At 42.1% G+C, this 27,579-nt stretch overlaps 1 protein-coding gene across 8 annotated transcripts; it reads right to left on the bottom strand.

The window, feature by feature from the left end:
• Window positions 1-140: 140 nt before the first annotated feature.
• On the bottom strand, window positions 141-27,373 carry synj1 (synaptojanin 1). 8 transcript variants are annotated; one of them, XM_069146317.1, is made up of 33 exons: window positions 27,297-27,373; window positions 26,215-26,372; window positions 25,888-25,974; window positions 25,192-25,459; window positions 24,742-24,967; window positions 23,536-23,619; window positions 20,777-20,838; window positions 19,070-19,166; window positions 17,466-17,641; window positions 17,114-17,195; window positions 16,856-17,008; window positions 15,137-15,302; window positions 14,705-14,728; window positions 14,053-14,244; window positions 13,651-13,735; window positions 13,013-13,153; window positions 12,732-12,924; window positions 12,488-12,646; window positions 12,247-12,403; window positions 11,992-12,118; window positions 11,623-11,835; window positions 11,454-11,532; window positions 11,044-11,209; window positions 10,702-10,884; window positions 10,014-10,142; window positions 9,796-9,834; window positions 9,244-9,291; window positions 8,342-8,383; window positions 7,518-7,570; window positions 7,242-7,431; window positions 6,213-6,556; window positions 5,864-5,887; window positions 4,629-4,719 (listed from the first exon to the last, which is right to left on the bottom strand). In XM_069146317.1, the coding sequence occupies exons 2-32, from the start codon at window positions 26,336-26,338 to the stop codon at window positions 5,867-5,869; spliced, it is 4,110 nt and encodes a 1,369-aa protein (XP_069002418.1). In that variant the 5' UTR covers window positions 26,339-26,372; window positions 27,297-27,373; the 3' UTR covers window positions 4,629-4,719; window positions 5,864-5,866. The 8 variants fall into 8 exon arrangements, with proteins under 8 accessions (XP_069002411.1, XP_069002412.1, XP_069002415.1 ...); XM_069146310.1 differs by lacking the exon at window positions 5,864-5,887 and having other exon boundaries at window positions 141-4,719; XM_069146311.1 differs by lacking the exon at window positions 5,864-5,887 and having other exon boundaries at window positions 141-4,719; window positions 15,137-15,293.
• Between the last annotated feature and the right edge of the window lie 206 nt (window positions 27,374-27,579).

The raw sequence follows: 27,579 nt of genomic DNA, 5'->3' as shown, positions 1-27,579 counted from the left end.
TCTGCATGAACAAACAGAATGTAAAATGTCTACACAACTGGATTTTGAGTCTAATTATGAGATCAATTGACAGGTAGGACTGTGTATTCATTTTATGTTGTTCAATCAAGTTACAGCCTGAAGTCAAGAATGACAAACAATCATGTCAACGTACATTTATTTTTGCATACATACAACATAAACTGCTTCGTACATAAATGTGCCATCTGCAGTGCACTTAAAATATGGAACGTTGGATATTAACATGAATTACAGCTTCATGTTTTCACTTTAACACATACGGAATATGTTCCACAACACAGACTCTTATTTACTATGGATTATAGCCATAAAAAGGGACACTGACCTCACAAAAGGAGCAATTTGTTTCCTATAAAATCTCATCTTGAACTGTGACAGGACACAAAGCGCTGGCTAGTCACCTACTGTTAATGCAGACACGGTATCTACTGCACACATTTGGATAACAATAAATGCATTTTAGAGATGACACCGACATGTAAGCAAAGGCAGTCCAATACACTTGCTTACATAGATAGCGACTGCATTCATTGCAGTGAATGAAGGTTATTTTTGCTTACTTTACACGTGTTTAAGTAGAAGCATTGTTAGCTGGAACTCTCTTGAGTCTGATATTTTATCCTCTGTGAACCATCAAAAATACTTTTCAGCCCGTTCTCATAATTCTGAAAGCTGTGGGGAAACAACATGTGTTCAGACTACAAGTGCTGACGTGTGTTGTGTTGGAGAGGATGGTGCTCTCACTGATCCTTCAGCAAATCTGTTGCTCGTCATCACTGTCGACATTAAAAGGAGCTTATTTTTTTTTTAATAAAGTAAATGTCAAATAGCTCTAAACTGTGGCAGACATGATAGATGTAGTGTTTGGTCGGTAACATGGTTCTCCCAGTACCTCCAGTCAGCAGTAAACAGAATCTTTTGCGAAATTGTTCCCACTTTATCCAATCAGAATTCACAGGCCTGCATTCATGGCATGGAGCACAGTTTCTGTTTCTACTGAAAATGGCGGTTCAGGGGAAGCTACCGGTCCAAGTGGTCCCAGGAACGGCACAAAGAAATATGCCAAAGGAATTAAGACAGTTGAAGAAAAGAAAGAAGAAAAGAAAGCTGCCTGGAAAAAAAGACATGAGAGACAGGAGTTACACAAGAGCCACATTTATATGAGTGTGGCCTTTTATCAGTGGAAAAAAACCAAAGGATTTGAAGGGTTTGAAAAGCAATGTGCAGCCAGCTGTACTGTTTCTGGGCAGGTCACCTATATTTTACCGTGCAGTCGCTTGTATGGATCTTTGTTAGTTGATACATTTGGTTAGTCAATACGCCTGGCGCACTTCCGCTTGGTTGGCAGAAATTTGTGGTTAGTTCAGTCGCTAATATTAGCTGGAGTAATACTGAATCTGGCCGCTGAGCGATGCAGCAATGTCAGGGTGAAGTAGAGCAGAAGGAGGGCAGCGCAAAACGAATGGGAAGTTAGTCAAAACACCGCTAACCGCTCCTTTAAAATGTTGAACAACAGCGTGAAAGGAGTGGTACAAGTAGGTAGTACAGGACGAAATACGGACACGTCACCTCTCGCAACACCACACACATCTCGAGGATGGTTACGATATCAGCGAGGTTCAGTAACAAAAAAACCCCCAAAAAACCCTCAACTGGAGGAAACGGCTACGGGGAAGGTATCACAGGTGGATCTGCAAACGCCGAGAAGAGTTTGAAATCCAACGCTCAAATCACACTTCTATCTGGAATGTGGGCCACACTGCGGCTGAGGAGGACACGACAGTCAACTGGAAATGTTTTCTGGAGATGCATTTCGGTCCGAGCATAAAAGGTGCGGTTCAGTTTATGTAGTCAGTGAAGATGGGTGAATAATCTGTTCGTTCTGCGACAGGGGAATTCTTATTCATGTGGTGGTTTGCTTGGGTGGGTCTATTGTGAACATTTTCGCTTACATTAATGCCTTTCCACAGCCGTCGGCGGGCTGGAGAGAAAATACAATTTAGAGCCGTGAGCGAGTGAACACGGTGGCTGTAAGTTCAGAACCTGCGAGGAAATACACCGCTTAAGACTTAAAAGAGACGACTTTCTAGGGGGAAAAGCTCGAGTATTCCTCTCTCGACTCTGTACGCGCACTCACATCCAAACATAAACACTGTCAAACACGACAACGGACGATATGCACCTCAAACACAACACATCACTTCTCACCACAGTAACAATAGTAGATTATTTAGAGTAAATGCTATTAGAAATGATAACCATGACTTTTTCAATAAACAAAAGTTAAAGTACAAAAAAAAGTGCCCTCTTATTAGTATACATGGAATGTGCTTGCTGCCATGTCCACCAACCCGAATCACATCCTTTCTGCACTTTTAGTAAAAGTAAACACACTCACACACACCACATTCTCTGAATTTACAATAGTATGGTTTGATGCTTTGGATAAATCAAGAAGGATCCAAACACGACAATTGAGAGGGGGGGAGGGGGATCTCATCTGATCAATCTGCAAGCTCTCCACTTATGTCACACTGCCATCAACATGAATATAACGAGGAGAGCTCGTACAGCATGTCAGTGCTTATAAGTTACTTTGTGCAAACCACTGACATCACAAGCTCACATACGCATACAATTAGTGAGTAGTTTCTACATTGAAAACATGTACATTTATACATAATCACTATGTATAGTTTTTGATATAGAGCTACAAAATATCTTCTGAGTGTAACGGCTCATAGACAAAAAAAAAAAAAAAAAATGCTGACTGTATAGAGAGAAAACAAAATGCCTCTCTATCAGGTGAAAGAAATGATTATTACAGAGCATCAGTCCTGCGGCGCTCAACAGTTTGACTGACTCGTGACTGTTGTTTTTCACACTGTGGTGTCAGCAAGGAAGCCATGACAAGACCCAGTGCAAAATAAAGTACATTCAAGATAAAAGCAAGCACGCAATGCAACTTTTTAAACTTGCAATTTGCAACAACAACAAAAAAAGTAACAGACAAAACTTACAAGTAACTTTTTGTAAGTCAAAGCAACCTGATTACCTCAGACAGCAGCAAACTTAGGGGGGTGTGGGGGGGTGGGGGGAAATGTAAAACCTGCAGTGCATAGCCTTTGACTATGTGACGAAACCAAGAAGGTAGAAGATGACCGTCTACTCTAAGAACTCCACTCTGGTGACCGGATCAGTCGAAAAAGGAGGAATATGAACCGCAGTGCGCCAGCGGATGTTGCGCAGGTAAACCTCGCAGGCAAATGCAGTGCTGCACGGCCACGCAGACATGTGTTGATATTGCACAGGTGGTTACACGCACGATTCGTGCGTGTAAATATGCTTTACAGAACAACATTTTGTCGACACAGGCACACGTTTGCTGCCATAAATAAAAACGAACATCAGAGCGATTCGTACTAAAATAAGTGTAAATATCCGGGAACAAGCAAACATCTCTGTTGTGACGTTAGAACACATTTAGGCTCGTATACCTTTCATGTTACTGCTCGAGATATAAATCCTTTCCTGCCATTCAGAATGGGATTGGTCTACTCTTCTTAAATACTGTCTCTCTTGTACATACACACGCACATATACACATTTATCATAGATCTATACATATCTGAATATTCCCTTTCCGTAAAAAGGGTTATCCTATCTTTCCGTTGACTCCCTGGGGAAGAAGCAGTTGTCACTGGGTCCATCTGGGAGATTTGGGTTACTGGGTGCAGTTCTAGCTGGGACCGGAGGAGGAAGCGTAGGCAATTCTGCCGGGGCAGAAGATAACCACTCGGGCTCTGAGTCAAACACAGAGCGGGCAGACTGGGTCTGAGTTTGGGACGCGAGGGAACTGCTCGGGAAGACGGGGTTGTGTGGCGTTTTGGTTGGAGGTGGAAAATCCAAATCATCATCAAAAGTGACCCACTGCTGAGTTGGTTTCCCTGCTGGGGGAGGTGGCTGGCGGCGAGGTGCCATGGCAGGTGGGATGGAGGAGGGTGGAGCCATGGGCAAGGTGGGGGCAGGAGATGGGCGAGGGGCAAGAGAGACCAGAGGAGAAGGTGTAGGATTAAGACTGGATGACGGCCCGAGCAGGGACATGGTCCTCCGGACCTGGGAGTCGGGTGCAGCTGTTGGACCAGGGGTGGGGATGAGTGGCTGAGTAAAAGCAGACATGGTTCTCTGAAGGTTTGCTGTTGCGGCCGGATGCTGGAAGCTAAAGTCCGGGGTGACGGGGCGCCGCTGCTGATGCTGCTGCACCAGTGGGCCCGTGAAGGGATTGGTGCTGCTGGGCCGGGCAGGAAGCGGGTCCGTCGGGAAGAGGCCGGGGGAGGCACGCAGCGTCTCCTGGGAGCGACTCCGTGACGAGACTGGAGGAGGAGGGAGCAGGGAGGAGGCGAACGGTGACGGGGTGGAGAGCGAGGAAGAAGAGGACGAATCGAAGACCTGCACGTCTGATAGAGCGGAGGACTGGTTCAGGAAGGATGAGGGCAGAGTGGCGGAGGAGAACACGGATGGAGGTACGGAAGGTGGAGCACGCAGAGAAGAGCCTCTGGTCAGTGACTGGGTGTTGTACCAGGAAGATGATGATGATGATGACGATGACGATGAGGAGGACAGAAAGTCAGATGCAAGTGTGTTGAAGGGGTCGGGTTTCCATTGTGCTTCTCTTTGGATTCCATTCAGTCCATTCACCTAAGGAGGGACACAGCACAGGAAATGCCATTCAGCTATCACAACCACTGCAGTGTGAAAATATAAATCACGGGTGTTTAACTAGCTAACTAACAACCTAACAAAATCCATCATACGTATTGAAACAAAGGTTAAAGATACCCTTTGGAGATTTCTTGTAAACAGTTATATTGTAAAATTCAGTGCAGCGTTTTTACAGTATCCTTAACACACCTACCGAACGCATCTCGTTCCTAATAAAGCATTTAAAAAGATTAAAGACCTTTAAAAGAGCGTGAAGTTTTAAAACCTTTACTGTTTGTATTTATGTATAGAACTGTGATCAATCAACTTCTCCACCAAGTCTCAGTGAATTACTACCATTAACTGTCAATCTATGAAGTATGTTGAAATCATAGAGCACCCTTTAATTTCATTTAAAAAATAAAATAAAATAAAAAAGGACCAACTTTGATTTTTTTATTGAAATAAATGATAGACTTGCAGGCTTTGCTAGGAGCTCATTAGACATTTACAGGACATTTATTGTCCTTTTTTTTTTTTTTAGTTGTGATTTGTTTATCTTCTTTGTTTTCATGTGCTACATATTGCCTCCCTCCACAGGGTACCTTTAACCTGCCAGACTTCAAATATTCACAAACAGGTATTTTGTTTAATTTGCTACACTGACTACTGCTGGCAACTGGTGTATGTATCACAGTCCACATACAATCACTAAATCTAATACAAATGAGTGAAATAATACAAATTAAACAAAATGCCAAATTAAATCATGAGGTCATTGCATACGAGCTCATTCTTAACACAGCGAGCCCATATGAAAGGACAAGTGAGGGGAATGACCAACAAACAACATCAAATTTTCATCCATGTTTTTTTTTTAGGTCTTTTATGATCTGATATGTTGACTGACAAAAAGAAGTGAAAACCGATAATGCTCGATTTGATGTGCCTAAAAGAAATGCAAGACCTTCGAGTCGACCGAAGACAGGTTAAAGTAACTTGATGTAAAAGGTAATCAAATGAAATACAAAATAAGAGAGAAGGAGGTTACTGGGTGTCATGTATGAGAGGTAACAACATCAGAGCAGAGGACTGGTGTGCTATGGAGGATGAGACAAAAAGGTGGTTTAATTTCAAGTACCTGTCACCCTGAGGGCTTCTCCAGCTTGTGAGAAAGAGACAAATGTATCAGAAAGACAAAAGCAGGAAGAATGACACAGACAACTAAGCTCATCTAATGTGAAACAAAGCAGCAGAAAAAAAAGAGAGGCTTTTTTTTCCTATCGTCACAGTCTCTGTCTGCTACACCTGTCGTAATTAAGCATACGGTATCTTGTCTAATCAGCAGAATTTTATCAACAATCTGTAGGACAGAATTTCACGAGGAGTCAGCACAATAATCTTACTACACGAAATAAATAATGATGTTAGTGTTCTTTGTTCAGTTGCTGAAATTCCAAAAATGTAATGAAAAGGAAGCTGGCACCAACCTGTGCAGCTGGGGCTGTCTCAGACTTGGCAGCATCAGGCGGCAGAGCGTGAGAGGAGCGGGACCGTGGAGGGGGTTTAGGAGAGGCTAGGCCCTGTTGAGACGCAGCAGGGGGGGCAGCGGCGGCTGCAGCAGATGGGGCCGCTGCATGCTGCGGCTGGAGAGGAGTTTGATGTGTGGGCTGCATCGGTGGAGGGAGTTGAGACTGAGCTGAAGGGGCGGCCTGTTGAGGCTGCATGGGTGTCTGCATGGGGGACAGAACCTGGGGTCTCACTGCCGGGGGACCTGTGGGAGGCGGTCCTGAGGGTGGAGGACCTGAGGGTGGAGGACCTGAGGGAGGGGGACCTGCGAAAGGAAACAAAACAGAGTTAAGGCCTAAATTCTATATTTATAGGTCTATATTTTTATTCTAGGCCCTAACTGTCACATCTGTACAGGATTTATTGGCCCTCTGTGCAGCCTGTTTCTTTAAGGTGTCCTACTTTGTTCTGACTGGCTAACATTGGGAAACTGCCCTCCTGCAGACTTCTACCGGCTACAAAAACAAACAATAGCAGCAGGATTTCACCTCTTCGCTTGTTCATTATTCAAAATATCATAAATACTATATCTGGGCTTGTTTCCACACAAAGTTATTCCAAAAATAGACAAATGGACAAAGAAATGACTGAATAACCTGTTCACTACACATTTTGGAACTTTGACTATTTATGACAGACTTGTGGCATCATAACAGTATATAAATGACAGAATATCCCAAGCAGGGTGCCTCAATAGCAATGAAGTTAGGGTGCAAACAATATGGGCTTTATTACCCTCAACTGTTCCTGGTTTGACTCCCGGTAAGCGGGACCATTACTGACCGTTATTCACCAGCCCTGTTTCCAACATTTTCTGTCTGTCTACTAAAAAGTGGCAAAATTCCAAATAACAAAAGAAAAAAACACAAAAAGCTTGATTATGTCACTTCAATATTATTGTACTAGCTATTATCTAGTATATTGCTCTCTGAGAAAACCTATTTCTTTACCCAGAGGCAGGTCAGTCAGTTTGGCTTGGGCGCTAGGCACAGGTCGTGGGGCTCCAGGGTGGGTGTCTGGGATGGGCCGAGGGGCCCCGGGATGCACCTCTGGGATTGGCCTGGGGGCTCCAGGGTGAGAGAGAGGAAGTGGGCGAGACTGAGGGGGCATACTGATCACCCCAGCCCGCGGAGGGATATTCTGGAGAATGAAGGGCGAATAGAGAATGAAGAAGTTGGGTAAAAATCATTACAAGAATATTTCAAACAGTTTATCATTGAACTCACCGGTCTGGAAATGCCTCCCGGTCCAGGACCTCCTGCTGCTGCCTGGCCTCGACCTGAAAAGGGTGAAGACAAACAAACACACGTGTAAGACAGATTTGATACTATTGCATGTTTATCATGAGGGCTGTGCCCCGTTGGCAGAGATGGAAGAGACTGCGGGAGTATTTAAGGAGATGAGCGGTTCAAAAGAACGAAAACAAACAGCACCTTGAACCGTTCTGGACTAAATCACAAACAACTCCACTGCAAACCATCCCCAGCCTGACAGAAGACATTCTCTGTGGCTGACTTCATAACCATTGATGACTCAGTCATTCCTGAGCTGCAGGAGGTCTGGAAGAGAAGCAGGCCTTGTTCTATGAGCCAACTTCTTACCACACAGCAAGCGTACTCCTCCTTTTTCACTATTCTCTCGCCGAGCCCCGCTCAGAGCCTGCGGACATTTTCCCACGCCACTTAGATGTCTGCTTCTGTTTAATACTTCACTGTACAGTCACCAAACGTAAGGCAACCCTGCTAACCACACGCACCCTTACTCTGACAGAGGGATTCCGCTAACCAAAGACACCATACAAATAGGCCAGGTGAAGAAAGGTGGAGTCACCAATAGGCTATGCAACCGAACCCTATCCTCCACCCGAGGACAGTTATATTTTGTGTCAGGATTACAGTAGATAGGAACAATCTCGCCACCATAACACAAATGTACAAGGAAACTCTATACAAACATGGACTTTCAGGGAACAAATACAAACCTACAGAACTGACTAACAAGTGGGTACATTCATGCTAAGTGAGGCTACGTCATGCTTTGTGGCACTCACCTGCAGCAGCATCTGGCCGAGGAAGAGCGGGGCTTTTTGGTCCTTTGCAGCACAAAGGAAACCAAACCACATTACTGTTATACACAGAGTGGAATACTAGTCACAGGAAGCAGGTGTTCCCTGCTTCCCTGCAAGAAGCGCTAGGAAAAGCATATGGTGGCAATAATGCAGCAGAGCAGTGAAGCCTGAGATGATCGAAATGTCTACCTGCCTGAGGAGGATTTCCCCTCTAATCATGATGGATTACTGAAGCCACGCTGACTTAAAGACCATTTTAAGTCTGGACCAAAGGCATTTTCCTTTAAACCACATTATCTCCCCAGTTATGAAAAGACTATAATAATCCTCAGATCAATACTAGTTCATAATGATAAAGGGGACTCTTGTGAGCTTTCCTGCTCCTCACTATGTGCAACCATTTGAGTCCCGTGGTCTTCTAAAGTGTGTGTACATCAAGAGTCCTCCTTTTACAGACTGATCAAAGTAGCCTTATTTTTCATATCCTCCCTCTTGTGCAAGTTGTTATATTTACTTTAGGAATCATACCTAAAAGGTTTATTGTAGTCTAACTAGGGGAAATGTATTTGACAGTATTTAGCAGGAGATACACAGATCCAGATCGAGATACACAGAGTGCATTGGGTTTCTCTAGACCTTTAACCTTTTTGGATTTGGCATTTCCTGAATAATTTGCAATCAGATAAACTTAGTATCTTTTGCAACAATCTATCAAACACATCTCTTTCACACACACACACACACACATACACACAAAAGACGGACGTGGCTCACAGTGAAGCAGAATTTGTAAACCATCAATGTCCAAGAAGCATCAACAACATTGATGACTGGGTGTAAGACTCCAGGAATCAGACTAGAAAGACAACTCCTGGCAAGTTTACCTTGGCTACCTCTCCTACCAAGCAGAGGGCTGGGACATTCGCCACAGTCTTTAAGTCAAAGAGCAGCAATTTCAAAATAAAGTAGAGCAGAAAACATTACAGAAACAATAGATAAAAACAATGACTCACAGTCTTGGTGGTGTAACTGAAAAAAAAATACATCACCTACCATCTACTACCACGTTAAATAAATTCAAAATATCGGTAATAATGTCTAGAACACTAAATGACAACACTTTTATAGAACTCAGAAATATCACAGAGGAGGGATAGTCGTAAATTACAACCTACAAATTTATAGCCACCGCAATCACAACTTGATGAACCACAAGCAGCATTTTGAACTTGGATCTAAATGGTCATTCACCGCCCTTTCAGTTCGTAAACCTCGTAAACACTATGCAGTTTAACAATGACAGGTTACTAAATCAGCACTACTCACTACTCATCATGTTTCTGTGTGCGGCTCAGATGATAAAATAGCAGCTGCGAGATCAAAATATTCAGCAATGTAAAGCACATAAACACACTGTTCTACAGCAATCACTTTACCTGCAGATTGCTTTCTAACTGGCAGAGGGCTCATGCCTCCTTCAGGGATGAGGTGAAGCAGTGGGATTAAAGGTGAGAATGTTAACACCTGTATCAAATGTCATATGCTGAAAAAAAAAATCACTATCCAGACCCCATGTGTAGGATTTTATTTAGCAGCTCTGACTAAAGTTGCAGGCTATTATCAGAAAATCCGGCTTTAATGGATGGCACTTTACCTGAAGGGGGTGGTGGGCGTTGAGGGGGTGCAGGTCTGGCTGGGGGGGCGTTGGGGCGAGGGGGAGGTGGGCGCTTGGGTTCCATGCCTTGAGCTGTCGGGGCACCCGGCTGGAAGTCAAGGGGAGGCCCTGGAAGGAAAAAAAAGAAAAGAGGTGAAATTTTATTCAGGAAAAGTGAGTGATTTCAATGACAAGTTCTCACCATTTCAGAAAATGTGTGATTGTCCAGTTTGTACACTCAGCACGCACATTTCCCTAATACAGAATACTATTTATGCCATTTCCTGAAATGAATACTTCTGTGGTAAAGAGGGTGAAATCTGAATCATACAAACAAAACACGGGTCAAACATGTATCAGCCCACTTATCCTGAACACCTCTCGACAGTGATATCATGCAATTTCGTCCTTGTGTGGAGCTATGATTCAGTTTTGACCCAGGAAAAGATAAAGTTGCACACAATATGGCACTAGGAAGTGGAAAAACCTAGTTTATTGTTAGACACACCATCTAATCACATTACCTGGAATTTCTTTCGTCAGTGGCGATAGATTTAAATCTGCTTTTCCACAAAATACAAATGACAAAATGACTGTTTACAGTATATTCCAGCAGGCAGAGACAGCAACCTAAGTAGATGATTCAACTGTAAATTTAGGAACCTGCTGCGCTGTGTACAGTATTTACCTTGTGATGGTCGGGTGGGCTGTGGGGTGCGACTGGCTCTTCTGGGGGCAGTTGGTTCTCCGTGGGTAGGGGAGGGACAGGGACTACTGCGGGGGGAAGGGAGAGGGGAAGATCCAGGCCCAGAGCCTGCTCCAGGTTGCAGATGCTGGGGAAGGATCTCCTCCAACTCCTCATCCACATCACCTGGCGTAGGAAGAATGAGAGGGCAGGAATTCATTCCTGGTGAGTGTAAACTCTACAACCTCTCCACTACTAGTGGCAGTAAATAACAAACGTAAAATTACATTTACAATCCACATTTTTGAGGATAATGACTGGGACAGTTTTGCCCCCACCACTCACCTTCCATATCGTAATCGTCATCACCCATGTCCGTGTCCTCAGCCAGCAGGGTGGAGCTGGCTGATGTGGGAATGCTTCCACAGATCCTCTCCACACTCATCTCCTCCTCCAGACTCCTGATCCAGCCTGGACTCTTCAGACGGACGTCAATCACTTTGCCAAGGACCTACATTGTAAAACAGGTGACGTGGAGAAGGGAGTGGTAGAGAAAGGTTACCGGGTGTATGGAAATACTGTTGCGAAAGTTATTAGTATTTGTGTTTCAGGCACATTTTTAAATGTAGCACAGGGGTGATTAAAATTATGTGACCTTCGAGGATAGAGAAGAATAGACATTATATTTTACCGATGTAAATACATGAGCATTATTTTTAGCTTTGAAGAAATTTACATTGTCAGTGAGGACTTACAGTGGATGCGCTGAGAGACAGAGCAGCCAGAGCAGAGTAACCTTCCAGGAAGGTCACCCACATCTTCTCTTCAACGAACCTGTATAAACAGGGACATATTCAATGCAGACTAACTGTCTGAAGGTGACACACATCCATTTCTCTGTCTGTGTTGGGATGTCAGACTCACCTGATGAGGATGACTTCACCGAAATGAGCAAACTTGTCCAGCAGCTCGTCTATGAGTGTGTCATCAAAGTAGTCGTCGGGGCCGGAGGAGCAGAGCGACACCAGGATGGTGCCGTCTGGAGGCCCCTGCAGGGCAATGACTTCTTTGTAAACCTGGTGGCGAGCCTCCGGGTCGACCTCCAGGATGTCCACATCTATTATTGCCACCACAGGCCTAGAGACAGACGTGAGAGGAGGCAGGTGACTTTAATGACAGTGATAATTGATTACAAATAAACACCTCTGAGTTTGAACAACTGCTATAGTTGTAATCTGTGATCACAGTTTCTAATTTGAAGTATCATTTATTCAGTGAACTCTTGTTAGTTACCTGTGGTCGGAGGTCTTAAGCTCAGCCCTGCCGTAGTACTTTAAAGTGCCAGAGCTCCAGGGGTTGTCTGGATCATCCTCATTCTCTCCAGATGTAGAAGTTGCCCCGACTACATTCATCTCCTCAGCTGTGAAACAGGCACACACATGTATAGATTGAGTATTCAATTTTGGAGTAAATTTGTTTTCTGTCATATATAAATGTAGTACAAATTTTTGGGGTTAGTAAGACTTATCTGGAGTAGTGACATCTAACCTGTTTTGTCAAAGTTCCACTTCCTCCTCTTCCACAGTATGCGGTCAGTCCATGCTGGTGTGCGGCACTTCTCGCTGGTGTCATAGTCTTCGGAGAAGAGGTCATACTTATAGGTGGGGGCAAAATCTAATTTTCCCTCAGTGAAACCTCGGAAGACCTATGGAAGACATTTTCAGAGGATATTATCATCACAGAGTTTGTACACAACACAATAAATATTCATGTATGCTGTAGATCTTACCAAACCAGCATTCTTCTGGTCGAACAACTGGTCCCCAGCTGTCAAGGCCTCCCAGTTCTGCTGTTTGATGAGGTCTTTTACTTCCTCATTGGGCAGGCTGATACGATAGTTAAAGTCTCCACACCAGAACACGTAATCATGCGAGTACAGCAGACGACCCTGGAGGACAAGATAGATGTCGTTATGCATGCAACTCAGGCAGGACGGTATTTTAAAATTGATTTATTCATGTTTTAGTTATTACCATGGGGAAGGTGAGTCTGCGAGTGATCTCACTGTAATCGTCGTTCCTCTCCTTGACCTGTGATTGGCCAGCAGCAAAGTGGGAGCAGACGAAGCAGATGCTGGTGGTGTGGAAGAGCAGGCGGATGGCCACGCCTCCTTTATTACCTGTGGCCCCACCCATTCCAGTCTTTACGGTATCTACAGCTACATCCCTGGTGCATAGTGAATGACAATATTTCATCTGTTGCCACATATCTATAATAATAAAATCGTTCTAATTAGAATCTGTACAATTCATACCTGATGAAGGGTGCGTGCTGTGGGCGGATGAAAACAAACAGACATACTCCCACCAGCTGCTCAGAAGCAAGGAGCACATACTTGTGGTCCCGCGAGATGTTTTTTTGGAGCTCAGCTGCCCACAGTTTCTGGTTAGTAGTGCTGAGACAAGAACAGAAGGATCCAAAAATTACAAAAAAATAAAAGACAGTAACATTTTATCATGGTAAAATGTTAGATGTTCCAAAATCTTCAAAAGAGTACCCATCACACATTTTACATTCAGTGTATTTCTACCTCCTTTGTTTACATGTCCTAACAATCAATAACCTTGTCTGTTTAGACCTAAGCTATCGAGCCACTGAACTTTAGAAGCGTTATCTCAAGAGATAACGCTTCTAAAGTTCATGTCCACTGTTGAAACCCACTTGTTTTTCTAGGGTTTTACATGCTGTACATTTTGTACCTGTTCTAATGTAATCAATTTTAAATATGTCATAACTTCATTTTTGAATGAATAACAACATTAGTATTCTTGGTAAGAGCTTTACCCTACTGTTTGAGCGTAGAGTAGGCTGTACAGGGCGCAGAAAAATACCTAAGGTCCTTTAGCAAAAGGCAAAATATCTTTGGTAGTTCATGATCTCTTGCACACATACCTGGCACTGACAATGTTGCCAGCGTTCAGTTCAACCATTTCCTCAAAACCGATGGCAAAGATATCTATGGGGTTGGCTTTGCTGTCTGTAAAAAAAAAAGAGAATCACCACATTAATGTAAGTGTGTAATCAATCTAATAGTATCTTGCAACAATAGAGTTTGTGAGGAGTATCATGATTTCTACCAATGATTACCATGCTAAGATAAGATAACCAGCTCCTGGCTTTACCTGGATATTTAGCGTACAGATACAAAAGTTTGACTCATCTCCTCAATTAAAAATGAATGAGCTAATTTTCCAAAACGCCAAACTACTATAACCTACTTTAACCTAATAAATATGCCCTTTAAAAAATTTAAAAGACAGTAAAGTGATTGCAGATAAATGAGTAGCAGCATACCCTGGAACTCAGGATGCCCCGCCTTCTTTGGAGCATCCAACAGCCAGTCGTTGAGTGTCTGGTTGCGGAAAGCAATGCTGCGAAACTGTTTGCCTCCGTTAACATTCCAGGTGCCGACACACACCCGGATCTGCTTAGGCCTTGTGTATTTATGGTAGCTCTGACACATTCCCAGCAAAACTCTTGGGGAGGCTGCAGAGGGGAGAAGAGTAGAATTAGTGCGTAAAATGGTAAAGCATGAATGAGTATGAAGGGTAGCTTACAGGGAAACAAAGTGGAGAAAAGCTAATTAAAATAAACAAAACCGATGGGATTGCATAATAACAACACAGAGGAAGTACACAACACGATTCTAAAACATGGGGCATGGGAGAAAGGATGTAAATCAGGACTTTTGCTGAAATACAGGAAACACTCGCATAAACAACCTTGGTAATGGTTCATTATTGCGTGCAAATTTCAAATTATCCTCTTTCTTTGAATCACTGTTGCAGAAGCCTGATGATATGCAACAGAAGGTGGATCAAACCACGACCAACATTGTCTTGCAAATGAACGAACAATAATGAGGAACAAACACGAATGATAACACAACTATGTGACAGTAGAAGAGAAAATCCATCCACTGGTGACAGTCTGTCAGTTACTATACCTGATTGTAAGACAGGCTCAGTGACTAAGATTGTGTGCAAGAGCAGGGGAGGAAGAGAAGGGAGAGAAGTGTGGGTTAACCAGTGCTTTATCAGATAAGGCTTGCAGAGCAGTAGGTCAGTATTAATCTTACTGGGACAGTGAGCTGACACATGGAGATTACCCTCCCCACTTGGCAGAGGGCACACAAACCCTACCATTGTGCAGAGTAGCTTCTGGCTAACAGGGCCACAACAGACACATGTCAAATCTCATCAAAATATTCAAACAGTTCCCCCTTGATGGAGCAGAAAGGAAGGTCAATTCTTAACCTTACAATTACAAAATATAGAAGCCGCAACATGTATTACCGAGAAAATCCTGCTTATATTTAACAATTCGTAGGATAACTTTAGACAAGATGTGACTTTTTGTCCATGTTGTAAATAATTACCATAAAGACTGGAAGTGGTGAGCAGGGCCCGAGCTTTGTCTGCCAAATCACTGTTGAGTGTGGAGCCCAGCCTCAGGATGTCTATAGCTTCCTGCTTAGAAGTGTCAAAGAAGTTGTTTTGGATGGTCCGTGTCACAGAACGAGCTCCGTCTTTTAGCTTCCCCGCCTACGATAAAGACAGATATAATAAAAAAAAACAACAATTAGACAAAAGCACCATAATTATTAGCTATACTTGCACAGTGTGAAAAAAACAAACAACTCTTTTCTTTCTACTCCAGCATTGGAAGAGAAGAAAAGAAGGAACACTTCAGAGAGATCCAATTCATACTGATTTTTGAACCGACAGAATCCAAATTGTTTGAAAATTTCAAGGATGGATGCACAACATGATTTAATTTGGGGCCACAGGGTGATAATTTGGTCTGATCCAGGTTCCAGATGTTTTTCTGATAATTAAGTAAACAATTATAAATGATACTGTGGAAAGACAATGAACATTGCTGTTTTTTCTTTTGAAGTATATTTCTGTAGATCAGTAGAAAAGTCTCTATGGAGCCTTCAAGACAGAATGTACAACAGGGATACCCCAAGAGAAATAAAAACAAGTCCCCATCTATTCCATCCTCCTTCACCACCATCACCATCATCATCATCATTTAACCCACAGACACTAAAATCAATAATGCACCAGAAATAGACCCAAAGCTCAAAAAGAACATCAACTATGCTGTTGACTTACCACACAGGTAGAGAGGTCCAGAGGACAGCCGAGAGAAATAGCACACAAGAGTTAAGAAACAGAAGCACTCAGTTCTACACACAGAGAGGATCAGCTGTCCATGCAGAACTGTCACTGCATGCACAAGGCACAAAAAGCCATTAAATTTGTTTTTTATTCAACATGCAGTTCATGGGTTAATATCAAAGTTCAAAGTAACAATCTGAGCCCTCAGTTCTGCAAACACCCAGCACAGTGTCTTTATTGTGCAGTGATACCATCTGTGCCCTTTCAATTTGGAGTTATTAATGTTTCCATGACTTCATATATTAGACTGTAGTGACAAGGCCTGATCTAAGATGAACTGGTCATCAGTTCAGTGACAGTAGGTTTTCAGGGGTAAGTGAGAAACCCTTTCCTTAGTGTTCCAAACAATAAGATGTCTACAGGAGAATAACTGCTTTTGCAAAAATGTTCTGTGTAGGAGAGCAAAACTTGAATATCTGACTATTTTCTGACATTTTGCCTAATCTCAAACTGAAATAGTTACAAGTGATTATTAAGATCGTCCATTTTCTGAGTTGCCAAACAAATCTACCCTTCACAAATGTGAAGATCAGAAAAATGCCCTTGTTTAATTCCATTTAACATATAAACCAGGGAACTAAAACATAACACACATGCAATGCTGAGGATTTGATGACTTTCAAAATCCTGAATTAAATCAATAGCTATCGTTCACAGTATTTATGTGCTTAGCCAGAAGCAACAACTGGGAGGTTATTGCAACAACAAGCAGCACCACACTAGATAGGCAGTGCTATATCATACATAACGTTTGGAGCAGTATTTGGGTGATGAAATTCACAAGTCTGACTAAATCAAAAAGAAAATCCTACATTAAACACACTTCTGATTAACTGTTGTGCCTTACAATATGCATAAATGGATCCATTATTACTGTTTATTTGCGTAACTTTATTGTCCATAAAGTGTACCTTGGCCTTGCCATCCAGGGCACCGGTGCCTGCGTAGATCTTACTGACAGAATCCCCATTGGCAGACCACATGGTCCTGAAAACCTCCTGGAACCTGGCCACCAGCTGCGGCTTCTCGGTCAGACCCATTTCTTCCAACTGCTTAGGCAGCATCTAAAGGGAGGAGGGAGAGGAAGTTAGACTAAAAGCATCATCTGTAAAGACTACACACTTTGACAGATAATGACAGGAGCATTATGCACAGTGTCAGACTCCTACCTCAAGGGCAAAAAAGGCTTGTACACTGTTGGTTCTGTCCAAACAGTCCAGACAGTTTGTCCTGATGGTTCCTCCCTGAGTCCTAAAAAGACAACGTAAAGGACCATTTCAGGAGTTTTGCATTAGTTCATTAAACACTGTGTGTTTACAGCTTACATTTCACAATTGATACAAGTGGCTTGATGACTTTACAGACGTTAAAACGTGACTGGTATTGATAGAAGGTGTAAGTGGATGTTTTCTTGGGGAGGGTAAACATGCAAAATCTCAAGTGATGGAAATGAAACAAGGAGCAGTAATAAAAATCCCATTTATTACTCCCTCTATATACATCTTTGTATATATTTCTCACCTAGTGATGCCCGTTTCTCCAGAGTAGTAGAAGAACCCACACTCTCCTATGAATTTGCTGAGCTGGGGTTTGAGGACACTGTGGAGCTTTTCTGCCTTGCCACCCTTCACATTTTGATGGTAGTCAAAGTTCACCATTTTCACTGCTGCTATATGCTCTGATGCCTTCAGGTGACTCTGAGAGTGACAGAGAGGAAGAAGACTTATTTATTGAAATTTAAACTGTATCCAAAAATGTTGTGCATGCATGCAAGGTCTGTTGCCCTTATCCTCAAAGCAAAGTAGTTTGCGTTCATAATAAAAAAAAATGACTGGCTTGAATTCTGAGGAAATCTTCGATGGTAATCTGCAAACATGCAGGTGATGTTTGAGTAACTACAACTCAGCTGGTGGTACTATTGACTTTGCTTCCTTTTTATTAGAAAAGATTGACATACAAAGAACTTTACCAAGTAGTTTAAATAGCTACATTGACATTTTGTGCATCTAGCTTTGTTACTGAAACACCCACAGCACACAGCAAATGTTGACAGGACCACATGGATCATGTAAAAATGTGCTGCCGTGTACTTTATGTCTTATTGCAATCAAGTCTTCATCTGAAGAGCCAAGATTTCTAGCCACGGCTAATCAGAAAATGTCTTCAAGAATAATCAATAAAATGTGGTTTCATGCTTCAGTAGTAAATTTTCCCAGTGGTTTTATGACAGTAACAAGACCTCAGAAGTTGATAAGAGGTTAAGTTACAGTAACGCACCTTTTCCACTGTCGGTACCAGCTCTACTCATCTTTGATAACATGTACTTTTCTGGATATATTTTTCAACTGCATATAGTAACCCTTCAGTGTCAGATTTCCATAGCGAACTAATGTGGAACTAATGAGGAACTAATGTGGAACTAATGTGACATTGTCTTCAAAATAACACACACACGGGAACAATAGAGGACATAGTTGGCAACCAAAGCGGAACTTCTGCACCGCCTCAGTTGGCCTGGTTTTGTTGGTTGCCATTAACTGAGTAGTCCAGTGAATATATGTGCAGGATGTCTCGTGCTACACACGTAGTGACGATTCAAGTGATGGTTCTCTCTGACCAATCAGCGGTCTGCAGTGTTTTAATGTCACTTATTAGTATCAGCTCAGCTCACTTGAAAGCTCCACTGAAGTGATACCAAAAAAGTACCAGGCACCAGATACTGTGCACAACTATTGCCTGATGATGAACCGAAAAAAAGTTGAGTCGAGTCGAGCCGAGCCGTGCCAGCGCTATGTGGTGGTTGAAATTGGATTTGCCAATCCAGAGAGCAAGAGAGAAACGGCAAAAAACACTGCTGATCAAAACTGTTCACTCGTTCCTCTGCAAGAAAATACAGTAGGAAGGTGATGCATTCAGTCTTGAGCCACAGCGTCCACACACTCGAGAGAATTTCTCACCATCATCATTGTGTGGGTTTACAATAGGAATAAAGAGAGACTGTGTTTTGACACGCTTCTTGCTGCCAGTGGATTTTGGACTTGTTGTCTTGTTATAAGCATTGGAATAATAGTGTAATCCATTGCAGTACCTATCAGTGGTAAGGGACAGAGAACGGTTCCACTCACCTGAAATGCTTTGCTGAGCATGTGTTCCCCTTCCTTGCTTCCCAGCAGGTTGATGATCACCTGCTTACCATACAACATCCGCAGTGCAGTGAAGTGTCTGGAAAATACACGCACGCGCACACACGCATAATCAATGTATGGGTATAAAATAACGTTTACCAACACAAGCCATTAAGACAGGGAACTTAAAAAAATGTAGGGCCATTATATCAAACATGTCCAAAAACAATACATGTGGATAGAAAAAAAAACAAAAAACACTAAACAGCGGAAAGGAACATGCAACAAACTGCTGTGTGCTTAGGACAAGATACAAAGTACATGTTGGCCTTGCACTACCAACAATATGCCACCAGAGAGTGGTAACTTACAGCAAAAAACTGGCTTGGTATTACAAAAGATGACTAATCATTGCTGATCTGAACAGATATCAGAAAGACTGGTTGCACTGCCAACCAAAACTCACTAACCTTTAACAAAATACCAGAGGCGTAAAGTCTGATATCCTTGTGTTGATATATTCATGCAAATAACATGATGCCAGTAATGAGCTCAGCCCTGCTGAGTCTATCCTTTAGAATCAGAGAACTGCTGGTGGTGTATATAGTTTTACAGCAAAATGTTGCCGTGAAGTGAGTGGACAACATGGCCACTTTAAGACTGGTGCAATGACTGCTGAGGATTGATAAGAATGGAGCCAGTAAGGTGTGACACAGTGATTAGGGTGATCATTTTCCCCCCAGATGGCCTGGGCTAAGGCCCTAGTGACAATACATCAGGCTTAAGTGTCCTGAAGCAAACTAGCAGCTCTACTGTTGCTGACTCTGTAAAAAGGTAAAAAAAAAAAAAAAAATCTCCCCGGCCTTTATGTTTATGAAAACAAATGTTGTCTACTGAGCATTGCATTGTGGGCATTCCGCTTCCAATGATGTTGTTGCACTAATGAACACAAGATAGTTTTATAGCAAAACTAGACAAATAAAAACTGTGGATGATTCCACTTCAGGAAGCAAATATTTATCACTGCCCACCTGGTCTCCTTGATATACTGCCAGATAAAATAAGATGAGTAATCCAAGATTCAACCCATTGTTGCAGCTATTTTTTAACTTCCAGAGTAGAGTTGGGAAGGCTACAACTACTAGGAAGACACAATGGGCAATGGGGACAGGATGGTCTATGGATGCATAAGTGAAGAATTTCAACACGTTCTATTGTTGATTGTTACAAAGCCCCACCCCCCCCTCCCTTATTAGGACCAGATTTTGGTCCACATAAGGACTACTGGTCCTGACAAGATCAGTGTTTATACTGAGGTCCCAACAAGGTAACAAATACGGGAACACACCCACACCCACACACACTTCCAAAAGAGATGTCCAATCAGGTGGGAATAGAAACTGCCTGTAATTAATTTAAACTACAGGACTTCGGGGTCAACAACTAATCAAGGGATTCTAATGTGTCCTTTATGCTGTTTGCAGGAAGCCAGCCTCGTGGGACACACTTCAATTAACATCTCCTCCTTCATGAATCTGGAGAGTTTTTCCTTTCTGTGGCTCAGCCAGTAAGTGCAAGAGACATGGTGCTACGGTGTCTCCTCTGCTGTTCAGAGGAGTGTTAATCTGTTGGAGGCCAGATAAAGCAGGCAGAAATGTCAACACATGCAAGCACATGCAAGCACAAGCTTTGCAGGACACTAATTACCTTTCGAATGCTGGTGCATTTGCCTCAAATCCCCTTGAGAGTTTGACACGATGAGAACCAACCTGCAGAGACACAAGTCACAATGTTCTCTTTTGGTAAAGATTCTTTTTTTTTTTTTTAGAGGAAGTTGCGAAAATACACACATGTTGCAGATGGCAGGAAAACCTGATGACAAAGAAAGGATTTTGAATTGAAAATGTAGACAACATTTGAAATGGGGAAGTGAGATCTTAACAGTGTCCAAAAAAAAAGAGAGAGAATTGCGTAGGACAACACGGGCAGTAAAGGGAGATTTGTTCATATAGAGACATTGAGCAGCAGCAGACAAAGACACTGAGCAGCAGAGAAATCTTCTTGTCCGTCTTCTGTCCAACACCCTGTCACAGATTTATTCTCACGTTTTAGCTTTTTTTTATTTTTTATTTTATATGCACTCTCATTTTGATATCATACTGGTTAGGTAAGGTAGTTACTTTATTATTAATCCCGAGGGGAACCGAGGGTACTGACTGAATCATGAAAAACACCACCAAGTCTTATGAGCAAGCATGACCACACATGAGTACACTTTAGCCCCACACTGGCACTGTGGCTGTTACATGGAAATCTGCTCACTTTGCTCAGCAGGTCTCTACCTGTTCCTTTATTGTTCCCGCCCCATCTCTGCCCAAAGAGAAACATTCCCTCCTTTAACTTCCCTTTTTCTCTTGCTTTTCAAATCTCTTCTCTTACTGTCTATAGTAGACTGTCATTAGCTGATAAAAAGACAAACAATATCACAACCCTCTGCCCCCATTCTGCTGCTACCGCCTACTTCTTCTATTGGTCAGTTAAGGTCTCAAGCCGCGTGCATTCTAGGTCCTAAACCAGCTACTCATTACTATGACTGCATTCTCTCTGGGGATATTACTGAAATCTACTAAGCGCAGTTTGACTTTGCTTCCTTTAGACTCCCATGTTTCCCTTTCTTTTGTCAACTAATCTTTTTCTCTGCTTTGTAATTATCTGCTAAGTTTGTGTGTTTACGCCTTTTTCGGCTCAGCCTGTGTGTGATTGTGCTAAAGCATTTTCCTCCGTGCTGCTTCCGTTTGTCACTCCTTTATTTTTTTTACTGTCGTGCAGGTCGACGCTATGCATTTTTAATAACTTCCTAAGATGGCATCTGAAACTGCTCAGGTTACAGCTGTACAGCTTCAACTCAACAGAGGTAGAGTAACATGTGAGGAGCTTTTTGACCAATTGCAGCTGCAGGGCAACCGGTCAAATCACCTTTTCAGCTGCAATTGTTCTCCACTAATAAAACAATTTATTGGCCACAACTTATTTCAAGGGTAAATATAGAATGTTACATACAAGCTCTGACCTCAATTAAAGGAACAGTTTTCACAGAAATTCATAAACTAATGTATTAGAAGTTTAAATGCAGTCATTCAGAAGGATTTGCTGAAATGAAATGCTTTGTAAAGACTGAAGTAGACATAAATATTATTGCAATGATCATTTTCCACAAATAACCCAAACAATGGCTCTTTTCTCAAATCAACCACAAGCATGATGATGATTTTGTTTTCAGCCAGGACTATGTCAAAAAAGAAGGGGCTCCCCTACCACTTTACTGATTCTAGCAAGATTTTATGACATTATACTACAATTACGATTCAGACGCTCATTCATAACCATTTCTAATGTAGGCTAACTGAGGAAAAATTAATAGCTCTTCTTCTGGATAAAACCGAAATTACACCTCCTGTTCAGGGACTGTATTAGAGAGTATGGGGTTGAGCGCCTACAAGCCACAACTGGTAAAGGGGACTACAGGCTAAAACAGTGCTTTAAAAGCAGTAGGACTGCAGTTCTGTCTGAAAACAGCCCCGAGCCCACAACCCTGTGTTTTGACCAAACCAAAGACCGTGTGGTCTGAATAGGTGACTAATATGGTCTTGGCTTCCCTGAGGCCTCTAGCAGATTGAACAGCTCAGTCTTCCATATTATCATTTAACACCTATCCAGTTGCCTGGGGAATATCAGCAGATGAAAAAAAAAAGAGGTGGTTTGGGGATGTTTTCAGACCAGGCTCTCACCTGACCAAAGAAGTTTGGGAGCTGAGGAAAACAGAAAAATGCCCTTTACCAACCACTACTACTATCATAGCCCTCCCCATCACATCTGATCTATTTCACCAGTTTGTGCATTGTCAGTACAAGGCCAAGAAAATCCCAATGATGTTGTTTGTGGTGTGCAATAAAAGGGTCACCCTAGTTCCTGCTTCAAATATCCAAAATGGTATGTCCTAAACAGTTATGTGTACAAGACTTAAATCAAAATCCATATAGGGATTTCATTGCTTTTCCCCAACGGCCTTTGGCATTGCACAGAGGAACACCTATCTGCAGTATAAAAGCACCAGCACCAGCAGAGCCCGAAAAAAAAAAAAAGTTATACCAGGTGAGGGTTCTCATCCAGTCCATCAGGGTGTCGATTCTCATTCAGGTGCAACAAAACACCTTTAATGGACTTTTTCTGAACACAGCGACAAAGTGCATTAAAACTAGGATAGAGATATCCACTGTGATGAGAAGGAGACTGTATTTTCCTTCACACTGTCTTAACAGACACAAATATCAAACACAATTGACATACAGAGAGCCCCATCTATAACTGCAGCATTAATTAAATGGTCAGGACTGTTTTCCCATTTTCATTTAATGTGGATTCTCAAGTCAAGGCTGGTTGCATGAGATAGATTTAACTTTCATTACCTGGATTCCTGGTTGTTCCCAGAAAAGAGGAATGGACCCACGGATCTGTATGAAGGATGAGACTCTGTCATCCAGGAAAATAACCTGTTCAAAACAAGATCATTATTTGGTTAGGTTCATTTCTAATGTGATAAAACAAAGATGTAGTCCATAAAACACTGTTGAAGCACATTTTGTTTTTAAATAAATCACAAACTTAATATAACATTATTTGAAATGAAAAGAAAACAGATTATGAAAGCATGAATCTATGACTGCATAATGCAATACAGGGTAATTACTTAATTGTATTGGCCAACAGATACCAGTTTGTGTGTCTCTGACTGCATTTTCAGGACACAATGAAAATGTAAAAGAGAAATCGGAATGACATGCAGTGTGTCATATGTAGTCGCTGTTCTGTGCTATGCTATGCTGTGCTGTTCTGTGTGTGAGGCACAAATCATCAACTGGCATGACCAAAAGCTGTCAGCACTACAGGGGCTGAACAAACGAACTAGTACACCTGACAATTCAATACTATCGAGCACAAAAACCAATGCAATTACTACATGTCTGAAGCTTGTAATGTTCAACTCTGACATTTGATTTTGACTAAACCATGTGGTGCAGTTGCACTGAACTATAATTGCAGTAGTTCCAGTTATTGTTCCCTCTTGTAACAGTTTGGTTTCTCAAACAAGAACTATAAAAAAAAAAGGAAAATGATAACCAAGTTATTATTTTTTTTTTTATGAAGAACTGACAAGTAAGCTTGAATAAACAAATATGAATGTGTCATTTGACAATGTGCTGACTCAGCAATACAAATATTGAAATGACATTTTACATGGATTACTGTAAAGTAAAAGGATTTAGACTGGAGCTTCACCACTGAATCAGTGTGCTGATCATCATCACCAGAACTGTTCATGTTTACATGGACCATAATAACTGAAATCATAGGACTGACAGATCACAGGATAACTGTATATGATTCATGATGTAAACATTCAACTGGCTTACGTTTTTTCAGTGTACGGAGGGATATATTTATCCCTGCCTCCTGCTGTGCCATCTGATAAGAGCATTACCATACACAGATCACATAATCTACAGAAACTGATCCAACTACAGCATTAAATTGACTTTTGATCCCCAACTTTTCACCATTACACCTTTCAGACGTAAAACACATCCCACTAAAAACTGCCAGATGTGATTCACCTGTTCAGTCTCCACAAAGTTGGCCACCTGTCCGTCATCATTTGTTCCTCGCACATTGAATCGTGTGCCGGCTCGCTCTGAGCTGAGGCGGGAGAAGATGCAGGCTTTGGCCTGTTTGTGCCCTGCATAGATGGTCCTGATCTCCACACCGCCACACATCAGCCTCAGCAGCCAGTCATCACAGTTTACTCCGTAATGTTTTAGGTGCAGGTGCAGTGATTGGTTCCTATTGATTCATAAAAACCGACACAACAGTCAATACACAAACCTTGATTGCAAATCACACCATTTCACACATTCAGAAGAAACAACAATTTCACAGATGGAAGACTGTGCAGATTGCAGAATGTGTACGAGTTGATATCTACTCCTGTAAATTCTTATTAAAGACAAATGCCTGTCTACTACTGTCTATGTAATGCTATAACAGTGGCGATTTCATACCCCTACCAAAAGAAGCGGTTATCTGTAGTGTCTTCAAGGATCCTGCGATGTGCATTGAGACTCAAGTCCAAGCTGACTCCCGTGGAAGACCAGGCAAAGTAGAAGTGCCCTGAGTTTAAGATCTTTCGCACCTCTGCAATCCGGTCCTCATCTCCCGGATCATTCTTCAGGGATATAAAGTCTGTTTGTGTGACTCTGAAAACCTCTGAGTCCTGTACCTTGCCCACAGAGCTGCATCCTGTCACAACCACAAGACTGTGGAGCATGGAGTCACCTGCAGAAAAAAAGGTAGAGCATAGATTTAAAAAGATTATTCTACATGGTTTATTTTGACGTAAAAAGGAACAAAGCAAGCAGTGTGTTGAAGAATTAGGGAAAGACACAAACACATTTAGCATTAAAAGGAATGACATTAAATGGTTAAAATAAACTTTGATGAGCTCCTTTATTGAAAATCAGCAGCAAGTCAAATCTCAGCCATCTAAAAGACAGAGCTTTAATCTTTTGCGTGGCTTTTTCCTCCTTGTGATAACAGGAGCCTTTCAAGGTCATATGGAGGACAGGAGAAAGCAGCTTATGAGTAAGCAGCAACAGAGCCACAAAACCAGAGGGCCTTCACACTCACTCCTGAACCTGGGGGACAAAAACCAGACTGGACCCAGTCAAGGTGCAATGAGCGGTAACAGATTTCTGTTTTCTTACCCAGATTTAGGCGAAGGACACCCAGAATTCCATAGGCATCAACAATCTTGGTGTATGTATTTTTAATGGCCTCCTTCTCTGCTGCCGCTAGAAGACAAAAAAAGGTAACAAATGGTGAGGAAAAGATTGGTTGAGTTTTTGCATCTTACATTTTAAGTTAAACATAGCCAGTGATTTAATCAGAGCACTGTATCATGTCTATCACTGGATAGTCAAGGATGACTCTCGTGTAGTTGCATTTTCCTTGTAGTCACCTTGTTTGGGGCAAGGGTTTACAGACAATCAAAGTCATAACTTATTACAGAGTCATCAAACAAGACGGCTTACATAGAACTGCAACAGCCCCCGATTCAAACATGAGGCATTCCTCCCTGGTCCTAGTTTCCACGATGACACTGTAAGGTGGTGGATCCAGCTTGTGGTAAATGCGATATCCCTTGCTGAAGGCCATTGTTGATCCAAGATTAATAGACCTACGTTATGACCTGGAAACAAACAAAAAAACCCGATAAATGACAGCACATCAAATGAGAGATCCTCTCAGGAAGACTCACCATCTTAATTGTATGGCTACTAAAGTGTTAGATTCTTTGTTTATTATTGATAGAGAGGTTACCTAAAATTTGACCATAAAGCACAGTTATTATATTCTGTGAGCTAACGTTATGATCGAACAAATGCAGAGACGTTATACTACCAATTTCTGATTAGTTGGGCACCACTACGACTGTGGATGCGAAGATATTTGTCTTTCCATTTTTAAATTTGAAGCGAATCCACTAATATATGAAAAATAATGAGGCAACATATTGCATGATCCGGAGCCATTAGAAAACCAATATTGCGAAATCAAAAGCCTAACATGCGATCCATTGCAGGGCATAGCTAAGGCCTATTACAAACTAATCTTAATTCAAAGTGAATACCGCAAGTAATTGGAGATTATGAGCTGCAGAAACACTGCAACCGATAGCGTTAGTTGACAGTTTAGGCCATCCAGACACGGACAGTCACGACTTCATCATGCAACTGCAGAGGACGAAGCTAACGCTAACCCACCATCTAGCTTCAAAGCTTGGGTTTATTTTTTTTGAAATTATTTTTTATGCAATAGCAGGCGAAAGAGATAACACCATGAAGCCGGCACAGCTTTCTGGGATTCACCGGTCGAAGACCAGCTGGCAACGTTAGCTAAATTAGCTAGATTAATCACAGGGGACAGCTATGAGTCGCTAGCTTGCAATATTTTGATGGTGGTGGTATCTTGCACGTCCGGGATGATAAACCTGTCAGGACGTACACGTGAAGTAACATATAAACCTGATAATACGTTTGAATTTCTGCTGCATCTTACGACTGTCGTTTATAATTAAAATGGTACTTCGGAAGGACAGTGTAGCTCGTCTTACCGTCTCCCCCCGCCGGGCTGTTACTCCGCTGTCACAACAAAATCCTTCCCGGTGTGCTGAAAAAAAAAATAAAAAAAAAATGGTACAGTCCAACGCCAGGCGCACGCTTCCGGATATTACTGTAATACCCGATGAAACTGTAGTGCGGGCTTTTATCCAAGGAAACATTTAAAGTTGAATTAAACATTTTTGCAGGCTGAAGCTAGTGGACGTGGCTCGGAGATATTTAAAAAAACAACAACAACAACAACAAAAAAACATTAATATGCAGTAATGAACTGCT

The sequence above is a fragment of the Embiotoca jacksoni genome, unplaced genomic scaffold (assembly GCF_022577435.1).
Source record: "Embiotoca jacksoni isolate LCO1_2020_lvr unplaced genomic scaffold, fEmbJac1.0.p SCAF_13, whole genome shotgun sequence".
In the NCBI taxonomy this organism is placed as follows: domain Eukaryota; kingdom Metazoa; phylum Chordata; class Actinopteri; family Embiotocidae; genus Embiotoca; species Embiotoca jacksoni.
Note: the sequence above shows the minus strand (reverse complement) of the source record. Positions and strands in the feature narration are given on the sequence as shown.